Genomic DNA, 18,139 nt, shown 5'->3' on the forward strand with positions numbered 1-18,139 from the left:
ATTCTGCTAGCCTTAAAGGATTATCCCACTGAGTAGGACATCTGATTTATAGCAAAGTTATAGAGATGGAACAACGGTTATTAAAACTGAACCAAAAGAGTAAAAACACATTGAATTTAAATTGATAACATTCTGTGGGTTCAACTATTTCCAGACTATTATCGTGAATATTCAGTGGCTCATTTCCAATAAGTGGAACAAGTTGTGATTCAAGATGGATCCCCTGAGCTCATTTTCCTGACCCCTAAACTGATCCCCAGAAATCTCCTGGATTCCTATGGAAACCACACCAGTTATAGCCACTATAAGAGTACTTTGTACTGTCCTGACTTAGTTATCATGTATGTATAAGAATCTTTGTGACCCAGCATCTAGAGGAGAGGCTACTTACTGTTGTTTCCTCTGTGTCCTTCACATTGCCCAGCCCAGTGCCATGCACACAGCAGGAGTTCAGTGTTAACTAAAGGAATGAATGGATAAATATTAGCAGATTGTTTTAGAACTAAACGAAGAGCCAAGCACAGGGGAAATCCTGAAACAGAAGAAGAAAAGAAATTGTGTGTGTGTGTGTGTGTGTGTGTGTGTGTGTGTTGGTGTCAGTCACTGTCTATATCTATCTACCTTGTGTTAGTTTACCTGACCCACCACCAACCTAAATTTAGGAAGGGTACTTCCTCTCTCCCACAGAAGTTCCCCTAACCCCACACTGTCCTGCCAAAGATTCCTGAATTATCACAATCCTGTGAGTTTCAGCTTACAACGAGATGTGGCTGATGTGTTTCACATAGGGTATTTGCACTGTCATCTATGACTTTCATGGAACCAACCTTATATAATCTGTTACCTATATAAAAACTTCACCTTGGTAACAAAATTATACAATTTAAGAAAAAAGACAAGGAAGGGATTATTGTTCTTAAAGGGACATCAAATTTTACCACACCGCTCACGGAAGTATACACAAAAGCATGTCTCTAACAAGCCTGGCTCCTACGTGGAAATGATGACTGTTTAGATAGAAGTCGTTGCTAGGAGTATTTTACGTTTGGCATGTGCTGATTTCCATTCCAAATTCACAGCACAGTGTGATTACCAGGCTAGAAACCACGGGTTGAGGGAGGAAAATTGAGTAGTGCAAGTGGTGGGTCTCTCAGACAGCATGACCTTGGATATCTGACTGAACCTCTGTGTGCCCATGATTCTCCAACCTGTAAAAATGGAAATGTGACCTCACTTATTCTAGGTCGCCAAATAACATTTGTAATGCTCTTTGATGATCCCATTAAATCAGTGGCCTGGAAATATCAAGATGTGTCAGGTACAGCATTTATTTACCTGCTTATGGTCTGCCCAAGTGTTTCCACTTGATTGGCATATGGATAATTGTCTAATTGGAACACACTCAATTGTAACCACCAAAGAATGTAATAGTGCATCTGTTTAATGCCACACTCTCAAATGTTAAATTAAAATTATGCTGCCATCAGCCAATCCAACCAAGAGACTCTTCTGATTAAGTTCTAGCTGCTTATGAACTTCCATAATTGAGGCACTTTAGTACTTAAAAATTCAAACTAGAAAGAATATTATAGACACTCATACATTTCAAGTGAAAAAGACCTGAAAGGCTGACTTAAATGATCTAGTTGTGAACTACCTCCCTGCTTTTATAGGACCTCTAGTCAAATGAGTGGCAGTTTTGAATCATCGTTGTTTTGAATACATAAATATTAGATTATGAGTTTATACCTTGAAAACAAAAGAGCGCATTAACTTGATAGAATGCAGAAAACAGTCTAGGAGTGTTGATTTTATTTTTCTGATAGTGGTGATTTTGTGCTTATTGTGGTGAAACTTGAAGAATAAATTACATAATTATAAATTCATTGATTAGATTTCCTTAGCCTGTTGAGAAATATTTCTTTTCAGATTAAGAAGGATATCTGGAACTGCCAAGTAATGAATCAAAATGTCTTAAATGAAACTGCTCTTTTCCTCAAAAAGTTTTATATACCCCTATGTTTAGAACAATACATTAGTAGTTTATTGTTCCTCAGGTGGTTTTCTGGGGGGTTGTTTTGTTGTTTTGGTGGGTTTTTTTGTTGTTGTTGTTATTGCTGGATCATGGTTTAATCCCATAGAAGTGGGGAAACAAGAGCAAACATTCATTTATCCCTTCATGTATTCATTCAGCACCTATTACATATTTGAGGTAACCTAATCATTGACCTTAATATCGGTGAATGTAGTCTGGTTGGGGAGACAGATACGAAATATGGTATACTGTATTAAGTGCTTTGGGAGCAAGAAGGTAGATAAACTAACTTTGCTTCAGTGATCAGAAAACATTTTTATGGAGGAAGAACCCAAGGCTACCGCATTTCATAGTGTAGGTTCTGCCCTGGACAAGAGCAGCAGGCCAAAGGGGTAAGTGGGAATGAAATCAAGCCTCAAAGCCAGTGCCCAACCATCTGCCTGGTGAGGGATTGTGTCTGCCTAGAGAGGATGGGGCTCTTTTCAATTTTACAAAGGCATCATCTGAGTTGATCTTGGGCCAAAAGCAGCATTTGAGGTGGTGCTTAAGGAATGAGTAGGAATCAGCCAGACAGAATTCTGAGTGGGAAACTTACCACAAGTCATGGAAGCAACAGGCATGTCTGGGGAAGGATGAGTTTAGTGGTTTAGATTGTTATCTATAGGGGTTAGAGAATTTACAGTACTTTTAATCATGGGAGCACTTTAATTCATGGGAAGTCAACTCTCTCAGGAGTGTCGGGTAAATGGCAGGGAGAACAGGAAGAACCCAGAGGAGAGGAGATGGTAGCCTTCACTATGACAGCAAGGATGCGATGGAGAAAAGGTCAAGGAACCGGCAAAGAGGGTGTGAGAGTGATGAAAGGGCAAGCGTTGACTTCAAGGTTTTAACTCTGGATACCAGGGGAAGAGGTTTAGACTGATTGGGGTGGGAAGGGTAGGTGTGCTAATGGGCACAGTTGGAAACACAGGAAGTGAAGGGTCTGGTAGGTGGTAAGAAAGAGGCAGAGGCTGTAAAGGCAGTCTTGTGAAGCACCAGCACATGCGATATGTAGTTAAAGCCATGGGCGTGACTAGGATCCCCTGGAGAGAGCATGTAGTGAGAAGAAAAGAACCTGGAATACTAGTTGGCAATTAGCAAGGCACTGGTGACTGTAGTGAGAACAGTTTGAGTACAGTACTAGGGATTAAAGTCACATTATAGTAGAATGAAGATTAAATAAGCATTTCAGGATACAGTGGTTTTCATCCCCAGTTACACATTAGAATAATTACCTGTGAAGGTGTTTTAAAAATGATCAGTGCCTGGGTCCCACCTCTCAATATTCTGAGTTAATTGGTCTTCTGTCAAGCCCAGAAATAAATATTTTTTTTAAAATCTTCCCAGATAATATTAATGCAGAGTCAGAATTAAAAACCACTGCTCTTGACTATTTTAAGAATTATAAATAAACCCCCATAGCCAGCAAGCATATAAGATGCTTAAAATCACAGGGAATCAAAGAAGTACAAAATTTTTCAAAGATGAAGAATCCTGGTGTTCTATTAAACTGGCAACAATTAGAAAGCTAAACAATGCTTTTAGTGTTATTATTCAGTGGAGCACGGCAGCTCTTACACACCACTGACAGGCAGGTAGACTGGCATAACCATCCCAGAGAGCAGCTTTGCCAAATTCACTCTTTGACCTAAGAGTTCTACCACTGGATACGCATCCCAGTGAAATCCTCCCATAGGGCCATAAGGGAACTTGCACTAGCATGGTCCATTGCAGGCTTGTATACAGTGGGAAGAATTGGGGTAATCTGAATGGCCTTCACGGTGAGAGTGGGTTGGGTAAAACTGGGTGGATGTACCCCATCAGAAGCATGGATTAGATACATAAAATAGTAACGTGTATACCCGTGTAACAAACCTGCACATTCTGCACATATATCCCAGAACTTAAAGTATAATAAAAATAATAATAAATCAAGCTCAGTAAAATCTCAAGGGAATTTCAAAATTTCCTTATGTATAGCACATTTTGGGAATAAAAAGGGAAAATCCATTAGGTTTTTTTAGTAAATTCATTTATTAAAAAAAAAGCAACATGGATGGATCTTAAAAACATAATGCTAATTTAAAACATAGTAAACAATAGGAAACGTAATATCACATAAAAATACACACAAAACAACGACAATATATGTTCTGGAAAAACACATTGAAATAACAATCTAGATACTACATCATTGAAGTGATTGCCTACACATAAGAAGAAAAGGAAGCACTGATGAGAGGGAAGACATTACATTTAAAAAGTGTGAATCCAAGAATGGATGAGATAAGAGGGAGACTAAAAGAAGAGTGGTCAAGGGAAAGGTGTGTGTCTGTGTGTATTTTAATAGAAGGAAGAGTTGTGAGTGTGTGGATGAAATGAAGATTCCAATGCACTTCTCCCTCTTACTTATTCACAGTATTGGTAATAGCTGAGAGATGTGTCCAAGTAGTATTCCTTTCTTTGTTCTTCCCCAATCTGAAATTCATTTGATTTTTTTCTCATTACTAAACCAGTGTGTGTTTGCTACAGATATATCAGAAAATTGACAAGCAAAACAGAAAGATCCATGAACCCACCCACCTAGAGACAGCGTCTAGATCCTTTCCTACGAATATGCTGCAAAGTTAAATTTTGTAACCTGAATGTATTTTTTGCTGAGCAGTGCTTTTTGAGCTTCTGTGTCATTAGAAGACATTTGTGCAACTTCATTTTAAAGGGCTGCATAATGTCTGATGATACAGATACACCATTATTAATGTCCACCTCCCTTCTTCTGGACATCAGTTATATTTGGTTTTGCCACCTCAAGCGCTGCAGTAAGCAAACATAAGCTACCTACCTTTGAAGACAACTTCCTATCTTTCATTTGGCTCATTTTTCAAAAGAGATTTAGGATTGGATTTGAAATTGTCTCACAAAGTAAAATCCACTCAGCATTACCCAAGTCAGGGCACCAGTTCCCTTTGGAACTGTTCTGGGGCCAGTCAGGAATGTGAATGAAGGAACAGAGCCATTCCCCACTGTCTGGACACAATATAGGTACTTGTCACTATGCCAAAGTGCAATATGGGCTCCTTGGTTTCTGTACTTTAATCAGTGATGCACAATTAAATCCCATAAATTGTTAAGTGAGAGAATGTGGAATGTGTACATTACCTCACATGTGATTGATTATTTCATGAGCAGGTGGTGAAATAGGACGCACTGAGCTTTTAGAAAATTGCAAGAAATCACTGTTTATGCTACAGGACCAAAGTAGGTTCTTACAGCAGTCAACAGAACAAGCAAGCCCAAGGGAAAGCGCAGTGTGTTTTTCTGAGTATTTCCTACCCTGCAAAATTCCCCAAACCAGTAGTTTTGGAGATTTAATTTAATGCTTCCAGTTGGTAGGTTTAAGCCTGAGAAATCCAGTGCCAGTGTTTCTCCAGGCTTTGATGGTTAGGAACTGGCCAGGGCAGCTCTGCAGCCAGCTTGTCAAGGCCCTGAAGACGTAGCCTGGCTGTTGGAGACAGGTCTCTTCATGGCAGGAATCCACTAACATTTCCAGATCATTAGTACAGCAGTTGTTATGTACGGTAGCAGAAGAAATGCACTTCTATCTTTTCCAACTAGTCCTTTGTTGTCAAGAAGCTTTGAATAGTCAGAGCTGTTTCCAGGGTCTGGTTTGCAGCTCCTGAATGTATTCTCCGGCCTATGTATATATTAACACATCACTAGGTCCCAAAGAATTCGCACTGCGCAGCGCTGTGCTTTTGGCAGACAAGGAAAAGCCTTCACATGAGTTACAGTTGATAGGGCAAGGGAAGCTCAGGGCTTACAAAAATCCCTTCAGTGGCCCTGCTTAAAAATAGCAGTGTAGGCCATAGCTTAGTGTTTTGACAGTTTATATCAGCAGTTTTCTCGGCTGATATATTGATTGCAGTTTGGACTTCAGTCCTGCTGATCTAATAAAACATCACCGTCATAACAGAGAAAGCAAAGGGATCTTTTGTGGTCCCAGCCACTTGGCAAAGTAGCTTTATAGAGTTTCTGTAAAGCTAGCTTTACTGCAATATGTAAAATGAAGCAACACTGGACAAGTTGACTATATTATAATTTTTTCGTCTGTCGATGTAATGTATTAGCACTATTCTGTATATTTTTACAAATAGGCATTTGCTCAAAGGAATATAATGATGCCTTCACAAATATGAAAACGAGTTTTGTGCATCAGTATCACAAACAACCTAACAGTGTGTCAAAACTGCAATGCCCCTGATACTTAGTGTGGAAATACACAAGGTCAACTGAGGTCTGAATTAAGCTTCAAGACATGTAAACATCTTCTGCTGATAATTCTGAATGGATATTGTGGATATTTTTTAATCACCTGGCCTTCGACCCTACTTATGCTAAATATCCTTTAATTTCACAGCAATTGCTAACTATCCAGGAGGAGTTAAACAACAAAAAGTCAGAACTGGAACAAGCGAAGGAAGAGCAGTCCCATACGCAAGCATTATTAAAAGTCCTGCAGGAACAAGTAAGTGAATGAAACAGCTCCGATTTATGAATCAGTCCAAACACCCCAATGCCTGCCTGCCCGTGCGTCACTCGTGCAAACGTTTATGAAGGTAATCTGCAGTACAATTAGCCTGAAACCTCCTAGCAGCTTTGCTGTGCGGAATTTATAACCTCATTTCCAGCATCGCTGTCCTCACTCCTGTACCTGTTTAGATTGCCCAGGCCTGCCAGTGTTGTGTGAAAGTTTCTTCCAGAAGACAAACAAATTTTGATAAAGTTTCAAAATACTGGCAATGAGGTATGTTTCAAAGTAAGCAGCTGGTTTCCTCTTAAGTCTAACAGTGAGGAAAATGAATTTAGCATAACCCATGAGACTCCTGCAGACACATAAACAAGGACTGATTCAGAGCAACATTTAAAAACTATCCTCCTTGTGCATCAGGGTACTTATCTAACGTGGTGAGCAACAGACCTTTTATATGAAGTTTGTAAATCTGATCATTTCCTTGTGGCTTTCTTTGATACAAAAGTGTGACGTGACATTGATAAGTGGATTGGAAAGTATTGTCTTACAGCAGGGTAAGATGGAGTACGCGGCAGGCAGCAGAGTGAAATCTAAGCCCACTATCTACGTGAGAGGAACCAGGAGAGCTCTTGAAATGCCTTCCTATTTCTGGCCTTCACTTGCTGCCAACAATGTATGAATGGCAATTTGAAGGAAAAAAATTGCATACAGTAACCCCAACCCCCTGTGGGTAATCAAATGAGATTGTTTTAAATTTTTCACTGGCACATCAAGGTTATTTATTGTATAAATAACCTTACACTGTATATATAACTTCAAAGGTGACATTTGAGAAAATATAAAGTCAGCTCTATGTCACTTTGTGAGTGATTTTTGATTTTTTTTTTTAATGGTTTGGGGCCCAGAAATATCTTTTTAGTTATTTTCTCCTAAAGGTATGATTGATTTGTGAGAGAAAAGTACAGATATTAGTTTATAAACCTTTATAGCTTTGGAAGAAAATGCTTTATAAAACTAATAATTATCTTCATGTGATGAATATAGATTCAGTAACTTGTACTGAGGCTGACTCTGTATGATTTCAGATATAAGAGATTGAAGTGAAAAATCTAGTTGACTGAATTCACAATGACCTGCAGTTGAGGAGACCTGAAATCACTGTCCTTTCCACTGTTATATTATGAAAAGACTCCCAGCAAAGTGGAACTGAGTTGGTCCAAATTTGCTCCAAATCAACCGACACAGCTCTGAGCTTTTGTTGTTTTCTGCTCTCTCACCCTGATTTTTTTTCTTTTAGAGAGCTTTGACCGGAGTGGGGAGGGGTGAATTTCTCTTTTCTCTAAATGACTCAAATCCTTCATCTTGAAGTCCAAACCCTAGTCATAAAAATAGATTGTGAGTTTTGCAGAAAGTATTGATACATCTTGTTACGGCATGCATTTTTAAAGAGAAGAGCACACACAGGTATGGGTGACACATCACACTTCACTCTCCATTATTTAAAAAACAGAGAACATGAAGAAGATTCGAAACAGCTAAAATCAGTAAAGACCTAGAAAATACAATTGAGAAGGAAGAATTTCAAATCTGAAATATTAATTAAAATGGGATCGCTCTTTCCAAGCAAAGATACCAAGAATCTTTAAGCCTGAGACATCAAATGTATTTGGGTGCTGGTGCCATTACCAAGCTGTTTGTCCAAGAGGCCCTCACCTGCTACCCCTTGGTGGTTCTTGCAGAAGGGGCCATGCAGTGTACAGGTTCTTTCCATGCCTCTGCACCCACACACAGATGTGCACTGAGGACACCTCTCACCTCCACTGACCACTGCCTTTGAGGCTTTCTTTGGATTTGTGTAGAGTAACTCCACGTGTAAACAGTTTCAGTGCCCACATAGATGTGGCCTAAACAAATGGACACATGCAGGGAAAGGTACACCCTTCTCTGCAGACTTGGAATGTTGCTATTCACACAATTGCCTCGTGCTGGGAATCCTGACAAGCAAGGACAGACCCTGAGGGCAGACCTTTCCCACCCTCAGGCCCCAGCCCCTCCAGGGAAGGCCAGGCTACCCGCTAAGCTCTCAGTCTTCCCATTTGTGAAGATGCAGCTTTTCTGGGTCCCTCCAGGCCCCACTAACTCCTGCCTTTCATCTCCTTTACAATGAGGATAGCTTCCTACCTCTGGAGCTTGTTCACAAACCTCAGTTTCATCAGACAAGATGTTCAGCCCTACCTAGGGGAGAGTAGCAGCTAAAGGAGAGAAGAAGAGGGGGCAGAGAGGAGAACAAAGCAGCAGCTGTCCTGGAGCTGCAGCTGGAGGAAGGAGAGGGGCGGGCTGCAGCAGGAAGGGGTTTGCTCCATGGTTCTGGCAACAGAGCACAGCAGAGTGAACAATGCCAGGAGACAGGGAGTGAGGGGAGAGTAAACAGCAGAAAAAGCAAGGGCAGAGTTAGAAGACATCATGGAATGGGAAGAATGGAGTTTATTTAAAAGGGAGGGAGGAGAGCAACTGGCACATAATGTTGGTAGACACGTGAAGGTGGAACAGACATTCATAAAATAGTCCTTTACTTCTGCTGAAAAAGAACAAGACCTTCTGAGCTAACCCCACTCAAACTCATGGGAGCACAAGCTACAGGACCTGAGGTGGGATGAGCAGAGGGGTTGATGAAGAGGAAGATGAGGGCTACCTCAATAAGAAACACTCAGCTAGGAAAAGAGCGAGGGGGTTTTTAAAAAGTCCCTTTGTGTCCTGGGATAATAGATAGTATTCCTATCACTGTGGCACACCTCTGCCTTGTCATATATGCCATACATCGCCCATGCTCCCCTGTGTCTGTCATGTAGAAACATCAATGATGTTGCCCTAAAGAACAATGGGCAGACTGTCTTCTTAATTGGGAGTGATACAGAAATGAGTCAAAGAGGCTTTGGTCCATAATCAACTACCCGATCCTCAGTGTCTTCATGTTACCATTCCTTTGGCAAAACCCCTCCTTTGGCATGGAGTGGGTAGGGTTTTTTTGCTGGGAGTTTAATACTGGCCTTAAAAAACTGAAGCAGCTTTCATTTTAATATGCACAAGTAGCCAGAAGGAACCAATGTTCTGAATCAAACACATTGGTAGTATATGTGCATTGATTTTCTTTCAAATCTTAAGTATTTTTTCCTACCATGAATACTTTGTATTAGGCATAAAAAAGATAATGGAGGAGATGCTGCTTTGTAAATCAGGAAAAAATACTGGCAAAACAGTTTCAAGACATCTCACCCTCTTCCTTTGCTGTCTGATTCTAAATGTCTGTTTTGAGTCAGGATAGGATAAAATGACAATGAAAGGTTTCCTGAAATCTCCTGATAACTGATTACTCCTAAGCCTCTGAGAAAAAGAAGTGTTTTCAAATGTTCACTGTTAAAAATCTCATTTGAGAAATATCGTTTCTTCTAATGCTTCCGTGGCCAAGGAGATGTCATCCAAACTCTTTCTCTACCGAAGAAGCAACCGTCTTTAGTCCTCCAGAGATGTCAGTCATTCAACTATATTCTGGAGGAGGACATGTCTAACACAGTAGCACGTTAAAAGCAGCTGACAATGTATCATTCACGAATAATCGTTAATATAACATCATTTTGCTGGTGGCAACTTGCAAACACTGCAGGGTTTAAATTAATAGCAATCCAACTAGGAAATGAAATCATTTATTATTCTTAAGAACCGATTTTATACATTTTATGCCTATGGAACTGCTTTCTAATCTTATTATTTAAAAAATAATGACCAAGACCCATTTATTCTTGTGCCAGGCATCAAACTTCATGAAATATTGGTCTCAAATTGGCTCCAATAAGGCTCATTAAAAATATGTGCTCCATCTGTTTTACCTTGTTGGAAGTTTTATAAAGTACAACCTCAGATAAATCAGTTAGCAAGATGATGTACTTAAGAGATTTGCTTGCTTATTCATTTTTTTGTTTTGTGTTGTTTTTCCTTAAAATTTGCAGTTAAAAGGTACCAAGGAATTGGTCGAGACCAATGGCCACAGCCATGAGGATTCAAATGTAGGTACCACAAACCTGGTATTTGTTCTTCTTGCTTGATGTTGGTTGAACACATGGGGATGTGGCACTTTCTCTACCACATAAAGGAAATCAGAAGCTCTGCCTCTCAGCAGCTCAAGCTTAATATATAGGGTTTGGCAAGAAGATGTGATTGACAGGCACTGCTATTGTTAGCCTGGTTTATCAAATGTCAATTTAGAAGTATATGAGTTAATCCCCACCATCGAAAATTCTAATCTCAGTGAGTCTGTTTGAGCTCTTTGTATTTCCAAAACTGTAACTGATGATATACTGGGAGGGAAATGGAAAGAGACCCGACAGGGTAATCAGTTGAGCATTGCATGTATATTCATTAAGTTTGCCTGCCAGCGAAGGTGGTACCTAAATGACTGACATGCTGAAAAGGTCTCAGAGCAAACGCCTTCTCTCAGAATAGCCCTTGAAATGTATTCCTTCTCTGTTCCTCACCCAGAACAGTAGCACAGTGCATCCATCTTCTTGATGATAGAGAATAATGTGTGATGGTACAAGATCCCAGTTACACCATGACTTCCTTTCTTAGTGTTCCTTGAATATCCAATTGTCAAAAAGTAAACAAGTATTCTTTTTGCCCCGAAAGTTCTTTAGTCTCAGATGGAATATTACACTATGTGATCATTGCTTCTCCATATGTTTGATGATTTTGTCTTTTTTAAATCTCTCCGATATCTGTATTTGATGATCCTCATCAAAGAAAATGCTTACTAAGCAGTTCTTTTCACAGAACACAGAATTAGGCATGATAATGAATGCCTGATCACACTAGAGCTAGGAGAAATTATATATTTCTTGTTCACTCTTATTTTAATTATATACAACAGAGAGCCTAATATTCAGAGTATCAAAAAAATCCCACTTAATCATTATTGTTCCTACCCAGCAGATATTTAACATATGATGTTTATTGAGGACTTACGTGTTCATAGTGCTCTGCTAAGTTCAAGGGAACAGAAATTGGGGTTACAAAGAAATATAAGACTAGTTGTCTGCCCTCGGGGAACTTATAACTGAGTTAAGGAATTAAGAAACACATGACAATATACAGGACATGGTAAGTATACAGGAAGTTGAGGCAGCTATGATATGATGTAGTTTGAAATCCAGACGTCACTGCTTATTACATGTGTTAGGCTGACAAGTTACTTAACCTCTCTGAGCATCCTTTTTCTCACTTGCAAAAAGAATGGCAAAGCCTATCTCAAAAACATGTCATAATGTAATGAGCTAAGACCTGGGAAGACCTTAAGGTGTTACCAGTATGGTTTTTTGTTTTTTAATTTAAGTTCTAGGGTACATGTGCACAACGTGCAGGTTTGTTACATATGTATACATGCGCCATGCTGGTGTGCTGTACCATAAACTCATCATTTACATTAGGTATATCTCCTAATGCTATCCCTCCCCACTACCCCCTCCCCACAATAGGACCCGGTGTGTGATGCTCCCCTTCCTGTGTCCAAGTGATCTCATTGTTCAATTCCCACCTATGAGTGAGAACATGCAGTATTGGCTTTTCTGTTCTTGCAATAGTTTGCTGAGAATGATGGTTTCCAGCTGCGTCCGTGTCCCTACAAAGGACACAAACTCATCCTTTTTTATGGCTGCATAGTATTCCATGGTGTATATCTGCCACATTTTCTTAATCCAGTCTGTCACTGATGGACATTTGGGTTGATTCCAAGTCTTTGCTATTGTGAATAGTGCTACAATAAACATACGTGTACATGTGTCTTTATAGCAGCATGACTTATGATTCTTTGGGTATATCCCCAGTAATGGGATGGCTGAGTCAAATGGTATTTCCAGTTCTAGATCCTTGAGGAATCGCCACACTGTGTTCCACAATGGTTGAACTAGTTTACAGTCCCACCAACAGTGTAAAAGTGTTCCTATTTCTCCATATCCTCTCCAGTACCTGTTGTTTCCTGATTTTTTTTATTACATAGTTCTTTTATTTATTATTTTTTATTATATTTTAAGTTCTAGGGTACATGTGCACAATGTGCAGGTTTGTTACATATATATACATGTGCCATGTTGGTGTGCTGCACCCATTAACTCGTCATTTTATTTATTTATTTATTTATTTTTTATTGTTATACTTCAAGTTCTAGAGTACAAGTGCATAACATGCAGGTTTGTTACATATGTATACTTGTGCCATGTTGGTGTGCTGCACCCATCAACTCGTCAGCACCCATCAACTCGACAGCACCCATCAACTCGTCATTTACATCAGGTATAACTCCCAATGCAATCCCTCCCCCCTCCCCCCTCCCCATGATAGGCCCCAGTGTGTGATGTTCCCCTTCCCGAGTCCAAGTGATCTCATTGTTCAGTTCCCACCTATGAGTGAGAACATGCAGTGTTTGGTTTTCCGTTCTTGCGATAGTTTGCTGAGAATGATGGTTTCCAGCTGCATCCATGTCCCTAAAAAGGACACAAACTCATCCTTTTTTATGGCTGCATAGTATTCCATGGTGTATATGTGCCACATTTTCTTAATCCAGTCTGTCACTGATGGACATTTGGGTTGATTCCAAGTCTTTGCTATTGTGAATAGTGCCGCAATAAACATACGTGTACATGTGTCTTTATAGCAGCATGATTTATAATCCTTTGGGTATATACCCAGTAGTGGGATGGCTGGGTCATATGGTATTTCTAGTTCTAGATCCTTGAGGAATCGCCATACTGCTTTCCATAATGGTTGAACTAGTTTACAACCCCACCAACAGTGTAAAAGTGTTCCTATTTCTCCCATCCTCTCCAGCACCTGTTGTTTCCTGACTTTTTAATGGTTGCCTTTCTAACTGGTGTGAGATGGTATCTCATTGTGGTTTTGATTTGCATTTCTCTGATGGCCAGTGATGATGAGCATTTTTTCATGTGTCTGTTGGCTGTATGAATGTCTTCTTTTGAGAAATGTCTGTTCATATCCTTTGCCCACTTTTTGATGGGGTTGTTTTTTTCTTGTAAATTTGTTTGAGTTCTTTGTAGGTTCTGGATATTAGCCCTTTATCAGATGAGTAGATTGCAAAAATTTTCTCCCATTCTGTAGGTTACCTGTTCACTCTGATGGTAGTTTCTTTTGCTGTGCAGAAGCTCTTCAGCTTAATTAAATCCCATTTGTCAATTTTGGCTTTTGTTACCGTTGCTTTTGGTGTTTTAGACATGAAGTATTTGGCCATGCCTATGTCCTGAATGGTATTCTCTAGGTTTTCTTCTAGGGTTTTTATGGTTTTAGGTCTAACATTGAAGTCTCTAATCCATCTTGAGTTAATTTTCGTATAAGGAGTAAGGAAAGGATCCAGTTTCAGCTTTCTACTTATGGCTAGCCAATTTTCCCAGCATCATTTATTAAATAGGGAATCCTTTCCCCATTTCTTGTTTTTGTCAGGTTTGTCAAAGATCAGATGGCTGTAGATGTGTGGTATTATTTCTGAGGGCTCTGTACTGTTCCATTGGTCTATATCTCTGTTTTGGTACAAGTACCATGCTGTTTTGGTTACTGTAGCCTTGTAGTATAGTTTGAAGTCAGGTAGCGTGATGCCTCCAGCTTTGTTCTTTTGGCTTAGGATTGTCTTGGCAATGCAGGGCCTTTTTTGGCTCCATATGAACTTTAAAGCAGTTTTTTCCAATTCTATGAAGAAATTGGTAGCTTGATGGGGATGGCATTGAATCTATAAATTACCTTGGGCAGTATGGCCATTTTCACAATATTGATTCTTCCTATCCATGAGCATGGTATGTTCTTCCATTTGTTTGTGTCCTCTTTTATTTCACTGAGCAGTGGTTTGTAGTTCTCCTTGAAGAGGTCCTTTACATCCCTTGTAAGTTGGATTCCTAGGTATTTTATTCTCTTTGAAGCAATTGTGAATGGGAGTTCATTCATGATTTGGCTATTTGTCTGTTACTGGTGTATAAGAATGCTTGTGATTTTTGCACATTGATTTTGTATCCTGAGACTTTGCTGAAATTGCTTATCAGCTTAAGGAGATTTTGGGCTGAGATAATGGGGTTTTCTAAATATACAATCATGTCATCTGCAAACAGGGACAATTTGACTTCTTTTCCTAACTGAACACCCTTGATTTCTTTCTCTTGCCTGATTGCCCTAGCTAGAACTTCCAACATTATTTTGAACAGGAGTGGTGAGAGAGGGCATCTCTGTCTTGTGCCAGTTTTCAAAGGGAATGCTTCCAGTTTTTGCCCATTCAGTATGATATTGGCTGTGGGTCTGTCATAAATAGCTCTTATTATTTTGAGATACGTTCCATCAATACCGAATTTATTGAGCGTTTTTAGCATGAAGGGCTGTTGAATTTTGTCAAAGGCCTTTTTTGCATCTATTGAGATAATCATGTGGTTTTTGTCTTTGGTACTGTTTATATGCTGGATTACATTTATTGGTTTGAGTATGTTGAACCAGCCTTGCATCCCAGGGATGAAGCGCACTGGATCATGGTGGATAAGCTTATTGATGTGCTGCTGGATTTGGTTTGCCAGTATTTTATTGAGGATTTTTGCATGGATGTTCATCAGGGATATTGGTCTAAAATTCTCTTTTTTTGTTGTTGTATCTCTGTCAGGCTTTGGTATCAGGATGATGTTGGCCTCGTAAAATGAGTTAGGGAGGATTCCCTCTTTTTCTATTGATTGGAATAGTTTCAGAAGGAATGGTACCAACTCCTCCTTGTACCTCTGGTAGAATTCGGCTGTGAATCCGTCTGGTCCTGGACTTTTTTGGTTGGTAGGCTATTAATTATTGCCTCAATTTCAGAGCCTGCTATTGGTCTATTCAGGGATTCAACTTCTTCCTGGTTTAGTCTTGGGAGAGTGTAAATTTCCAGGAAATTATCCATTTCTTCTAGGTTATCCAGTATACTTGCGTAGAGATGTTTATAGTATTCTCTGATGGTAGTTTGTATTTCTGTGGGGTCAGTGGTGATATCCCCTTTATCATTTTTTATTGCATCCATTTGATTCTTCTCTCTTTTCTTATTAATGTCTTGCTAGCAGTCTATCAATTTTGTTGATCTTTTCAAAAAACCAGCTCCTGGATTCATTGATTTTTTGGAGGGATTTTTGTGTCTCTATCTCCTTCAGTTCTGCTCTGATCTGAATTATTTCTTGCCTTCTGCTAGCTTTTGAATGTGTTTTCTCTTGCTTCTCTAGTTTTTAATTGTGATGATAGGGTGTCAGTTTTAGATCTTTCCTGCTTTCTCTTGTGGGCATTTAGTGCTATAAATTTCCCTCTACACACTGCTTTAAATGTGTCCCAGAGATTCTGGTATGTTGTATCTTTGTTCTCATTGGTTTCAAAGAACATCTTTATTTCTGCCTTCATTTCGTTATGTACCCAGTAGTCATTCAGGAGCAGGTTGTTCAGTTTCCATGTAGTTGAGCAGTTTTGATTGAGTTTCTTAGTCCTGAGTTCTAGTTTGATTGCACTGTGGTCTGAGAGACAGTTTGTTATAATTTCTGTTCTTTTACATTTGCTGAGGAGTGCTTTACTTCCAACTATGTAGTCAATTTTGGAATAAGTGCGATGTGGTGCTGAGAAGAATGTATATTCTGTTGATTTGGGGTGGAGAGTTCTGTAGATGTCTATTAGGTCTGCTTGGTGCAGAGTTGAGTTCAATTCCTGGATATCCTTGTTAACTTTCTGTCTCATTGATCTGTCTAATGTTGACAGTGGGGTGTTAAAGTCTCCCAGTATTATTGTATGGGAGTCTAAGTCTCCTTGTAAGTCTCTAAGGACTTGCTTTATGAATCTGGGTGCTCCTGTATTGGGTGCATATAACTATTAGCTCTTCCTGATGAATTGATCCCTTTACCATTATGTAATCCCTTCTTTGTCTCTTTTGATCTTTGATGGTTTAAAATCTGTTTTATCAGAGACTAAGATTGCAATCCCTGCTTTTTTTGTTTTCCATTTGCTTAGTAGATCTTCCTCCATCCCTTTATTTTGAGCCTATGTGTGTCTCTGCATGTGAGATGGGTCTCCTGAATAAAGCAAACTGATGGGTCTTGACTCTTTATCCAGTTTTCCAGTCTGTGTCTTTTAATTGGACCATTGTCTATTTACATTTAAGGTTAATATTGTTATGTGTGAACTTGATCCTGTCATTATGATATTAGCTGGTTATTTTGCTCACTAGTTGATACAGTTTCTTCCTAGCATCGATGGACTTTACATTTTGACATGTTTTTGCAATGGCTGGTACCGGTTGTTCCTTTTCATGTTCAGTGCTTCCTTCAAGATCTCTTGTAGGGCAGGCCTGGTAGTGACAAAATCTCTAAGCATTTGCTTGTCTGTAAAGGATTTTATTTCCCTTTCACTTATGAAACTTAGTTTGACTGGATAGGAAATTCTGGGTTGAAAATTATTTTCTTTAAAAATGTTGAATATTGGCCCCCACTCTCTTCTGGCTTGGAGAATTTCTGCCAAGAGATCTGCTGTTAGTCTGATGGGCTTCCCTTTATGTGTAACCCGACCTTTCTCTCTGGCTGCCCTTAACATTGTTTCCTTCATTTCAACTTCGGTGAATCTGACAACTATGTGTCTTGGAGTTGCTCTTCTCGAGGAGTATCTTTGTGGCGTTCTCTGTGTTTCCTGAATTTGGATGTTGGCCTGCCTTACTAGGTTGGGGAAGTTCTCCTGGATGATATCCTGCAGAGTGTTTTCCAACTTGGTTCCATTTTCCCCATCACTTTCAGGCACACCAATCAGACGTAGATTTGGTCTTTTCACATAATCCCATACTTCTTGGAGGCTTTGTTCATTTCTTTTTACTCTTTTTTCTCCACACTTCTCTTCTTGCTTCATTTCATTCATTTGATCTTCAATCACTGATACTCTTTCTTGCAGTTGATTGAGTCAGTTCCTGATGCTTGTGCATTTGTCACAAATTTCTCGTGTTATGGTTTTCATCTCTATCAGTTCTTTTGAGGTCTTCTCTGCATTGATTATTCTAGTTATCCATTCATCCATTCTTTTTTCAAGGTTTTTAGTTTCTTTGTGCTGGTTACGTAGTTCCTCCTTTAGCTCTGAGAAGTTTGATTGACTGAAGCCTTCTTCTCTCAACTTGTCAAAGTCATTCTCCGTCCAGCTTTGTTCCGTTGCTGGCGATGAGCTGCATTCCTTTGGAGGGGAAGATGCACTCTGATTTTTTGAATTTCCAGTTTTTCTGCCCTGCTTTTTCCCCATCTTTGTGGTTTTGTCCTCCTTTGGTCTTTGATGGTGACATACTGATGGGGTTTTGATGTGGGTGTCCTTTCTGTTTGTTAGTTTTCCTTCTGACAGTCAGGACCCTCAGCTGTAGGTCTGTTGGAGTTTCCTTGAGGTCCACTCCAGACACTGTTTGCCTGGGTATCAGCAGCAGTGTCTGCAGAAGATAGAATATTGCTGCACAGCGAGTGTTGCTGTCT

At 39.6% G+C, this 18,139-nt stretch overlaps 1 protein-coding gene and 1 long non-coding RNA gene across 3 annotated transcripts in view; one reads left to right on the top strand and one right to left on the bottom strand.

Moving 5' to 3' along the window:
- ENOX1 (ecto-NOX disulfide-thiol exchanger 1) overlaps positions 1–18,139 on the top strand; it is a 257,797-nt gene that overhangs the window by 183,952 nt on the left and 55,706 nt on the right. Inside the window, exons 11-12 of one of the 2 annotated variants that reach the window (XM_033234035.1) lie at positions 6,492–6,599; positions 10,610–10,666. In XM_033234035.1, the coding sequence (XP_033089926.1) occupies positions 6,492–6,599; positions 10,610–10,666 (165 nt within the window). The remainder of the gene's footprint in view (positions 1–6,491; positions 6,600–10,609; positions 10,667–18,139) is intronic. The other variant, XM_033234031.1, reaches the window with a different exon arrangement.
- Positions 1–18,139, bottom strand: part of LOC117096613 — a 179,400-nt gene that overhangs the window by 69,581 nt on the left and 91,680 nt on the right. The window lies entirely within an intron of this gene.

The sequence above is a fragment of the Trachypithecus francoisi genome, unplaced genomic scaffold (genome assembly GCF_009764315.1).
Source record: "Trachypithecus francoisi isolate TF-2019V2 unplaced genomic scaffold, Tfra_2.0 Contig01461, whole genome shotgun sequence".
NCBI classification, from domain to species: Eukaryota; Metazoa; Chordata; class Mammalia; order Primates; family Cercopithecidae; genus Trachypithecus; species Trachypithecus francoisi.